At 54.8% G+C, this 9,954-nt stretch overlaps 1 protein-coding gene across 1 annotated transcript; it reads right to left on the bottom strand.

The window, feature by feature from the left end:
- Nucleotides 1–253: 253 nt before the first annotated feature.
- CRABP1 (cellular retinoic acid binding protein 1) lies at nucleotides 254–9,156 on the bottom strand. Its single transcript, XM_074296466.1, has 5 exons — nucleotides 9,046–9,156; nucleotides 8,060–8,169; nucleotides 7,689–7,867; nucleotides 5,065–5,178; nucleotides 254–581 (listed from the first exon to the last, which is right to left on the bottom strand). The coding sequence occupies exons 2-5, from the start codon at nucleotides 8,127–8,129 to the stop codon at nucleotides 531–533; spliced, it is 414 nt and encodes a 137-aa protein (XP_074152567.1). The 5' UTR covers nucleotides 8,130–8,169; nucleotides 9,046–9,156; the 3' UTR covers nucleotides 254–530.
- Nucleotides 9,157–9,954: the final 798 nt, after the last annotated feature.

Here is a 9,954-nt window from a genome sequence, read left to right as displayed (position 1 = left end):
TGATAAATGCTGGGTGACTGACCAGCGCCGTCCCCTGGAACATCAGCCCTTCTGAGCAGGGGCCCTTCTTGCATACTCAGCACCCCCTATTAGCAGGGACTTAGTGAAAGCTGGGAGACGGATTTAGGGTCATCCCAGAAGGGCAGTGTGCCCCTGCCCCTCCTCGCCCATGTTTGTGGAACGAATGAGTGAATGAACAAAGAACCAGCGATCGGCGGCCGAGGGCTCTGCCAGGAAAAAAGGAGACTTGAAATGTGCCCAACAAATTTAATGAGTTCAAACCATATAAACTCCAAGATACAAAATGGCAAACACACAAGGAGAGTGATGTCTTAGGAGAGAACGGGAAACAAAACGGGACACACCTAACGTGGCCGCGGGGCTTCTGCCTGAAGTCGGGTTCACACCAAAGCTGCTTCAGGAAGACTCGGTCCTGGGTCCCCTAAGGAGCCAGCCCCTCACAAACACGGGTTCACATGCCTTCTTTCTACGCCCCCCTCCCACCCCCAGGACCAGACCGGATCATCCTTTTACTCGCGGACGTAAATTCTCGTGCACACGACGTCGTCGGCCCCAAAAGTCTGTGGGAGAAAGGAAGGAGAAGTGGGAATCAGCCAGAAGGGAGGATTCTGGTAAATGGTGCCGTCTCTGCCCTTCGGGAAGTCCGTCTGCCCGACTTCCCACTTCTCACGCAAAGGGCAGAGACCGAGGGAGGCCTTGGGCAGCGGGTGAGGGCGAGGGCAGAGAATGAGAAAGGGCTCTTCTGTTCCTGGGCCGTCCTGGGAGACATGAGTCCCAACAGCCCCCCTCTCGTTCCCCGTGAGGGAGGATCTGTGAAGGGTTCCCTTCTGTTCTACTTCTGCTCTCCGTCCTCCCTGGCTCATCCCCCCGCAGGGTTCTTGTGGGCTCAGAACCGTGGCTGGGAGAGAACAGAGGGACGGAAGATGGAGGCTCCCAGGGTCCGGCTAAGGGCGAATGGTGTGGATCAAGTCATCCCAGTCCCTGCTTCCTCAGACCCCGCTGTGGGAAAACCCAACTTCTCGTCTCGCTTTCGAAAGCCTAAACTTAACCCTGTCTTCGCCCTCGGGACACAGCAGTTGGGGTCACAGATCCGTCCCTCACTAGCCGTCTGACCTCAGGACAGCCATTTCGCCCTCGCAGCTTCCCAATGATCCGGCCCTCTGACCCCGCCTCATAAGGCTGGCCTGAGGCCCAAATACAGAAGGCAGCAAGAGTGATGGGGCAGGAGCTCGGTGTCTGAGTCCCAGCTTGGCCATCAATGGGCTCTGTGACCCTGGGCCCAGCCTCCCTCTCTGGGCCTAAAGTTTCCCACACCCTAAGGATGGCAAGGGCCCAGGGCTGCCTTCCAGCACCTCTCCCATGTTAAACCATCTGTAAGGGGAATGAGTCTTTAGGAACTGCAAACCCTGGTGCAGCCCGAGGGATCATAAATTAGAAATCACTATTTGTGCTCACGGCAAAATGCTTTTACAGCAGGAGAGCAAGCGAGATGTAAGCGGGTCCTGACATAAAACCAACTGAAGGTGGTCTAGACGGGGGAACATGGAAAATGTGCAGTGAACAAGAATCACTCTGTGAACTCCTCGTTACCACCCTGAGCACCATTCCCCCACCTTCTCTCATCAGGAAGTAAACTCCTTGAGGGTCTGTCGTGCTTATGTATGTACAAGGTCTCAATTAGTCTAAATATGAATTGTTGATGTAATGCATATTTCCATTGGGCTGAAAGCAATTCTCCTAGTTTAAATAATTATAACTTTAGTGGTTTGAATTTGAATACACGTGGGATTCATTATGTGCATTCATTTGGACCTAGTATTCATTTCCCCAGAACGTAGCACAGAGCCTGACATAGAGCGAGCACTCAATAAATATCCTGGCTGTTTGTATCCATCTACCCATTTGTCCGTCTCCTATCTCCTACCTACCACCCTGGCCTGAGCTCCAAGACCAGGCTCCGTCTCGCATTCCCAACCTGACAAACCACTTAATTCCAGGCCTCAGTTTCCCCATCTATAAAAGGGGATGTGCTGGACTACTTAACCTTAAAGGCCCTTCCCAGTTTAAATCTATAATCCTAAAATGTTTTATCTGTTCCCAAAGACAACTATCATTTACAGAGTTGTTCTCCATCCTTCCTGCAGCTGACATGGAAAAGAACACACATGCAGGAAGGAGGAAATGCCCTTGGAGTCTTTAGAGTCAGTTTTTAAAAACAGAGCTCCAACCCACAAATTAATAACTGTGCTCCCCTAAGGCCATTAGCAGCCAGCCATGGTTAAGTGGTCCAGCCTTCCCTTACTGTAATAAAAAATGCTTGTTCAAAATGGCAACTATACTTTGTGAATGAGGGAAGAGATGGGAAGAAGACTCCGAGCCCAATTGGGACCCATCTCAACCTGGCACACTTCCATTCTGGGCCCCAATGGCTTAGACAGCTAGCGTGTCACATGTAGGGGGAACTTTGGGTCCCATTTTCCAGATGAAGAAGCCAAAAGTAAGAGGGTCAGCTGAGTGACATCCCGGACGAGTGACCATGCCAGAAATGGGGAGCTTCTTAACTCCCACTAGGGAGCAGCTCCGTGGCAATTAAGAAGCTCATCTGTAATAAGTTGCCAATGGGTCAATCTGTCCCTTACAGATTCTACTGTTGGGTCAAGCAGAGCCCACCCTAATTCCTCCTCCTCTGGGTACCCTCCATCTCTAGCTCTGAGACGGTTCCCGGTCTGACACTTATGGCCCCCTGCCTAGGTCAGGATGGATGAGGGAACCTGTACTGGAGAACAAGGGAATGAGCCACAGATGTCTAGTTCCAGATTCTGCTGTCCCCAAGCTATCAGTACCGGAACCTAACTCCAAGGCTTCGGATGATTTCTGCACTCACTGCCTCCACTGTGAACGAGCTGTGCTGTAGAATCGCTCAATGAACCAACATTTTATTCAGCGCCAGGCATTGTGCTAACGGGATATTTCTTATGTCTATATTCTTGGGAGACAGCAGGCACTTAATAAATGCCTATCCTAGGGAAATGAATTCTACAGGGCTTGGAATCATGATCACTGCATTCAAATCCCAGTTCCCCAATTAGCAGGTGGGCCCCAGCAGGTCATCGCCTATTCATTTTCCTCTGCAAGATGGAAAGGGACTTACGGGATCCTCACTGGCTTATAGGGGAAGGCAGGGCTCAAGGAGAAAGATGTGTAATTGGTATTCATCTTGTACAGCAAAAATGGAAGCGAAGCCAGAAGCTGCTTCCCCGGGAGCATCATTTACCCTCCTACCAGCGAGGTGACCTCTAGCTGTTCCTGCTAAGAAACGGCTGCAAACGTGACAAGTCACTGGTTAACCCAAGGACAAATGGAGCTGGTGAAAGCCGGTTCCAATAAACCCAAAGTCACACCACCAGCCCAGCCTCCTGGCCAGGCTCTTACGGTATGTTCTCAGAGGGCAGTCAGCTCCCTTTCACCCCAGGCTCGGCGTTTCAGGAGGTACCGGCCAGCAGGGTTAATGAAATACATGCTAGCCCTGGGGTACAGAGACCTGGATGATCTAGAACCGGGGACCCTGGACAGATCACCTCCCTTCCAATGTCAGTTCCCTCTTCTGCCAAATGGAGATAGCACTGGAGATAGTACCCCCCATGAGGGGGTAAGCAAAGTGCTTTCTATAATCTTAATGAGCTACAGAATTAAAAGTGGTTGTTATTAACTGCAGAATGGACTGCAATTCTCTCCCCATCTCCCATCTGCTGAACGTCCACTGCATCCTCTAAGCAAGTGATGAGGTTTATTAGGATACAGTGAGGTCACTTCTCATGAGACAGCTTCTGACAACCCTATCTTATCCTTCTTGGGAGGTGGGGGGAGATGTGTGGAAGCAGGGAACGAGAGAGAAAGCAGAAGGGGTGAGATGAAGAAAGGACAAAGAAAGGAGGAAGAGAGAGACTAAGAGAAAGAGGGCAGGAGAGGGAGAAAGGAAGATGGAAAGGGAGGAAGGAGAGCGAGAGGGAGAGAAAGAAGGAAAGAGGGAGAGAGAGAAGGAAAAGGAGGGGGAGAGAGACTAAGAGAAAGAGGGCAGGAGAGGGAGAGAGGAAGAGGAAAGGGAGGGAGGAGAGCGACAGGGAGAGAAAGAAGGAAAGAGGGAGAGAGAGAAGGAAAAGGAGGGGGAGAAAGACTAAGAGAAAGAGGGCAGGAGAGGGAGAGAGGAAGAGGAAAGGGAGGGAGGAGAGCGACAGGGAGAGAAAGAAGGAAAGAGGGAGAGAGAGAAGGAAAAGGAGGGGGAGAGAGACTAAGAGAAAGAGGGCAGGAGAGGGAGAGAGGAAGAGGAAAGGGAGGGAGGAGACCGAGGAAAGAGAGAGGGAGAGAAAGGAGAGAGAGAAGAAAAGGAGAGGGAGAGAGACTAGGAGAAAGAGGGCAGGAGAGGGAGAGAGGAAGAGGAAAGGGAGGGAGGAGAGCGAGGAAAGAGAGAGGGAGAGAAAGGAGAGAGAGAAGAAAAGGAGAGGGAGAGAGACTAAGAGAAAGAGGGCAGGAGAGGGAGAGAGGAAGAGGAAAGGGAGGGAGGAGACCAAGGAAAGAGAGAGGGAGAGAAAGGAGAGAGAGAAGAAAAGGAGAGGGAGAGAGACTAAGAGAAAGAGGGCAGGAGAGGGAGAGAGGAAGATGGAAAGGGAGGGAGGAGAGCAACAGGGAGAGAAAGAAGGAAAGAGAATGAAGAAAATAGGAAGGTAGAGGTGAGAGAGAAGGAAAAGGAGGGAGAGAGAAAGAAAAGGAGAGAGAGAGGGAAAGAGGAAAAAAGAGAGAAAGAGAAAGAAGGAGAAAGGGGAAAGGAGAGGGAGATATATAGAAGCTGGGGGAGAGAAAAAGGGGAAAAGAGAAGGGGGGACAAATGGGTGAGATGACAGGAGAAATGGGTCAGACAAAGATGGAAGTGAGTAAGACAGAGGCAGAAGGATGGTAGAAGCAGCAGGAGCAGGGGGGAAGAAGTCAGTTTAGGTCCCATCACAATAAAAGTGGCTGGGAAACGTCCACTTCTAAGAAGGGCCTTACCAAAATCAGCTCGTCATTGGCCAGCTCCCGGGTCCAGTATGTCTTCGGGCCATCGCCCTCCACCAGAGTTTGTGTGCAGTAGATTTTATTTTCATTCTCCCAAGTGGGCAAACTCTGCAGTCAGAAAACATCAGCACCATCAATTCTATTTAGCAGCGCAGGGCCAACAATGAGAGCTCTGGAGAGCAATGGCTGCTGGGGAGCACAAGCACACAATCAATAACAAGGGGGGCCAAGAAGGCACCTTGACAGAACGGTACAAAACCAAAATTAAGGCAGCTTAAGTGGCTTGTGGCCGTATAAACACACTGAGAGCACAGGGAGATGGATGGTCGACAGTCCTCAGGCACAATTTATGTCTTGAAATACAAATTAGGAGAATGCAATTTTTCTTCTTAAAATACATGAAGACAGCCCTCCTTTAAGGCATCTAGAGGCTTAATTAATGCCAATGCATAGAAGAATCAAAAACTGCTCAAGCCAGAAGAAACTGAAGAGGGTTTTATGAGGTAATGGCCTGAGAGCCATCACACTCCAAGCCGTAGAAACCATCATTAGGAACTGTACGGGGGATCCCGATTTTTTTGATACCTAAAATGTTTTATTTTGCTGAAAACTCATTTTCACTTTTACTCTTTTTTACTAGTAGTATTTACTCTGGGCTAAGCAAAGCCTTTTCTGGGAAACCTGGGTATCTGAGTCTTGGAAAAGCACAGGGATGCCCTCCTGGGTACCAGAGATGCCCCGAGGAGAAATATCGGGCTCCTTGCTGGGAGTGTACGAAGGAAGAATGGTCCTGGCCAGGATGGCTGGGGGAGATGATTTCTCTTGTGCTGTAGGACGACGTCGAGGTGCAAAGGATGACCCCCTCTGTTTTGCTTCCCCAGCACTGTATTATTATTCTACAAAGCAGGGGAACAGCTGGGCTTTGGGGATGGAGTGGAGGGGGGATATGGGAGAGCAGTAATGAATGGACACATAATCTCTTTATAACTAACACATGGGAAACATTCATTAGGCAGCATCAGGGGTGGGAGGGGGGTTGGAATAAATAAAGGCCCGCTCTCCAGACTGTGTGCCCTGGGAAACTTTTATATCAAAACTGGCCTCCCACCTACAGATTCCTCAACAATGTGTCCAAATTAAGTCTCTTTTTGCTCGTCTGAGGCAGATTCTCATCCAATTTGGGGGCTTTTGTTCTAACTAGACGGGACTACTCTCTGTGTGAACAGTGATTTAACTAGGACTTCAGCCTCCTGACCGATGTCACTTCCAGCCTGTAACATGTTTTTGAGGGTGGAGTGCAAATATTTAAAAAACTGAGTAAGGTTGTTTAGTTGCATCCGATGGCTTTGGACTCCAAGGAACAACTCAGTCGGAGGGAAAATAAATACTTCGCACTCCTGAGAAGTTTGTTTATTTTCTTTTAAAACTCCATTATAAAGTCCTTTTCTTTTTTAAAGGGGAAGGGGGGGGTCTGTTCTATCAACCTTCCAATAACGGGGAGTTGGCCCAATTGCTTTTCCATCTGCCCTGGGAAGCTTTCATTAAGCAGGAGCAGAGCTCCCTTCCCCTTACGGGAGGAGGCAGGGCCAAATTCAATTTCGCCTTTACAAAGACAGAAGCGAAGGTGGCCGAGTTTTTATTTCCCGTATTTGTGGTTTAGTTTAAAGCTGCTTTAGAACCAGTGGGGGAGAAAGAAGAACTATTTAAACCCGTCCCCCTCTCTTATTCTTCCTTTTTCAAGGATGAGCAGCCAGGCTTTTCCACAGATTCCTAGTTTCTTGGCATTTAGAATGCATAATATCAGGCTTTTTTTTTTTTTTTTTTTTTTTTTTTTTTTTTTTGGCATCGAGGGAAATTTCCTCAGTGGTCCACTCCTTGCTGACTGTAACTAGATCCAAAAGCATTCCTCCAACACATTCCTAGCCAAACGGGGGGGGGGGGGGCGGGAAAGGGTGAACCATCATTTACACCTGTGAGCAAGAACCAACGTAATAAAGCTGGTTAAGAATGTCACTTGGGAGCCTGCGGGAGAAAGCCATTGGAAAGTTGAACTTCGGTGGAAAAAACTGTTCCTCCACAAGACCCCAGTATTTCACGTAAGAAGTAGGTTGGAGGGGAAAAGAGGCGGTTCTCCCCGTGGCTTCAGGGGCACCTCCCCTCCCAGGCCGGGCTTGGGGCTGAGAACGCCGAAGACGCGGGACCCTCTTACAGGTGACGAAAAAGGGCCGAGAGACACAAAGCCTTGAAAAAGCTCACCGGGCCAGGGAGGGAGCCCCGGCCGAAAGTCGGCTCCGAAGCGTTTCTCCCCCCCACCCCAAACCCAAGGCCATTAGATTACAGAGCGAGGGGAGTGAAGGGGGGGTGGGCCGGCTCTAGCTGCGGGACGTCTCGGCTCGGGGCGCCGCGGCGGCTAAAGGGGGAGGGTGGGGCAGCTCCAGGCAGCCGGACCGAGCCCGGGGCAGAGCCGCGCAGGGAGCCGGGGAGCCGGGCTCTGCCACTGACGCTACCTTGGACAGACCCCCTCCCTTTCGGAACCTGTGCTCGAGCCCAAGCTCCTTTCCCGACTGAAGGGGCTGACCCGGCTCCGGCCCTCGGCCCCACCCCGGGGGTCTCCTTACCCGGCACTTGCGCCCATCCACCGTCTCCTCATCGAAGCCCTCCCCAACCTTGAAGTTAATCTCGGTGGTGCGCACGGTGGTGGCGGTCTTGATGTAGAACTGGTCCCCGTCCTGGCGGATCTCCACGTGCGGCTTGGAGGCCGCGGCCACGGCCACCTTCCTCAGCATGGCGTTCACACCTGGCCCCGGGGAGGGAAGGGGGACAGAGCTCGGGTCGGTGCGGCCGGAGAAAGGGGGGCTGGGGAGAAGGGGCCCGGCCCCGGGGGGGGGGAAGCGGCCGTCCAGGGACAGGGGGCGGCCGGGCGCCGCAGACGCCCCTCTCCCCAGCCCCCTCCAGCCCCCAGGCTCCGGCTCGCGGCCGGACGTCTTACCCAGCGCCTTGAGGAGCTCGTCGAAATTCTCGCTGCTCCGCATCTTCCAGGTGCCGGCGAAGTTGGGCATGGCGTCGGGCTGGGCGAGAGGCCGGTGCTCGGGCGGGGGACTGCCGATCAGAGCCGAGCGCTCGCTGTGAGCAGACTGCGGGACTGCGCCCAGCGCCCGCCCGCCCCAAGTCACCAGCGGAGAGCCCCCACCCCGCGCCCGGCCCGCCCCTGCCCCGCCCCCCGCTCCCTGGGGATCCCGCTGCGGGCCCCCGTCCGCCCCGCCCCCCGCACGCGGGGCGTGGAGAAAGACGGCCCGAGGTCTCCAGCTCGCCGCACGACCCCTAACCTCCTGGTGCCTCAGTCTACAAGACGAGGGGGTTTAAGACCTCTAAGTCCGGGATGCTCGGACGATTCCCGCCCCGCCCGCCTCGGTACCTGCGGGCCGTTCCTCTCCGAGCTGCAGCCGGGCGCGGGGTGCGGAGCAGAGGCGGCCAGAACACCCCTCCCCCCCAGAGCACCCCCCACCAGAGACGCTGCAGCCATCGCTGGTGCAGTAAAGTGCCCTCCCGGGGGGGTCCCGCGTGTACGTGACCATTTCCTCCCACTCGGGGTTTGGAGAGCCCGCAGCACGCGGGGACTTTTGGAGATAACTGACCAGTGCCCCAAGCGCTGCAAAGTCCCCTTCCCCAGTAACCAGAGCCCCAGGGACCCGGGAACGGCCCCCTAGAGAAAGACAGCAAGAGGAGAAGGAAGGGGGTCCCCCCAAAAGAGGAGCGGGTCTTACTGATAATGCAGGAAGAATGCCCCAACTCGCCCCCCGCCCACCAACTCGCCCCACCCATTGAAAGAACCCGAGCCGAGCGGAGTCCCGGCAAAGCCCGGAGCCCTCGGGCGGGAGCTGCCGGAGCGTCGGGGCCGGGCCCGTGGGAGCCCACGCGCCGCCTTCGCCCTCCCGGGGCAAAGGGCTCGGGCTCGCGGGACCGAGCGGGGCTCACCGCGGCGACTCGGCCGAAACGGGGCTGCCCTGCGCGGGCGTGCGAGCCGCTCCGGCTGCTGCAGTCCGGGGCGGGAGAGACGCGCCCCCGATGCCGCGCACGCACTTCCGCAGCCCCGATTCTTCCCCAGGGGCGGGCTCGAGGCGGCCTCTCTCCCTTGCCCCCGGCCTGGCCGGGCTGGCGCCAGCACCCACTCGCAGCCCCGCAGAGCCCGCCCTGTCTGGGCCGTTCTGTCCCGGGGCGCGCACGGAGGCAAGGTCTCGGGCTAGGCTGTTTGCTCCGGGAGCTGCCCGGGAGGGCGGGTTCGCACCCACGGCTTCTCCCCGGCCCCAGAGCCCCGGCCTTCACCCGCTAAGCTCCCAGGCCGCATCCCCTCCTGCAATAGCCGCTGCAAACCTCACCCCTGCAAGGTCAGAGCATTAGGAGCGTTGCTAGATTGGAACGCAAAAATGTTTGCATTTTTCTTTTTCTGCAAGTCGTTGCAAAAAGTCTTCGGGAACTGCAACAACCACTGACTGCATCTGGAACGTGGGCAGATGCAACTCGCGCCGTTTCCCTCCCTGCCCGCCCGCCCCAAGTCTGCGTCGGATCCCTCCTTCCCTCGCTCAGTGCAAACTGCTCGCTCTTCCTCCAACGGAGTGTGCAAATCGTGCAAAGACGACGCCTTGACATTAACATTCAAGGGTCAGAATTCGTTTCGGCAAATATGTAGCAAGCCTTTAGCAGGTGCAAGCCGCAGGGCCAGGGCTAGGGCCAGGCTAGGGCTAGGGCCAGGCTAGGGCCAGGGCTAGGGCCAGGCTAGGGCCAGGACTAGGGCCAGGCTAGGGCCAGGGCTAGGGCCAGGGCTAGGGCCAGGCTAGGGCTAGGGCCAGGCTAGGGCCAGGGCTAGGGCCAGGCTAGGGCCAGGCT

Source organism: Sminthopsis crassicaudata, chromosome 2, assembly GCF_048593235.1.
Source record: "Sminthopsis crassicaudata isolate SCR6 chromosome 2, ASM4859323v1, whole genome shotgun sequence".
Classification (NCBI taxonomy): Eukaryota; Metazoa; Chordata; class Mammalia; order Dasyuromorphia; family Dasyuridae; genus Sminthopsis; species Sminthopsis crassicaudata.
Note: the sequence above shows the minus strand (reverse complement) of the source record. Positions and strands in the feature narration are given on the sequence as shown.

Bases quoted from the DNA above. Each gene is read 5' to 3' on its own strand.
- CRABP1 (XM_074296466.1), bottom strand. From the start codon at position 8,129: ATGCCCAACTTCGCCGGCACCTGGAAGATGCGGAGCAGCGAGAATTTC. The intron at 5,179-7,688 runs GTAAGGAGACCC...TTCTGACTGCAG, and splicing joins TGGATGGGCGCAAGTGCCGG to AGTTTGCCCACTTGGGAGAA. The intron at 582-5,064 runs GTAAGGCCCTTC...TTTCTCCCACAG, and splicing joins CCAATGACGAGCTGATTTTG to ACTTTTGGGGCCGACGACGT.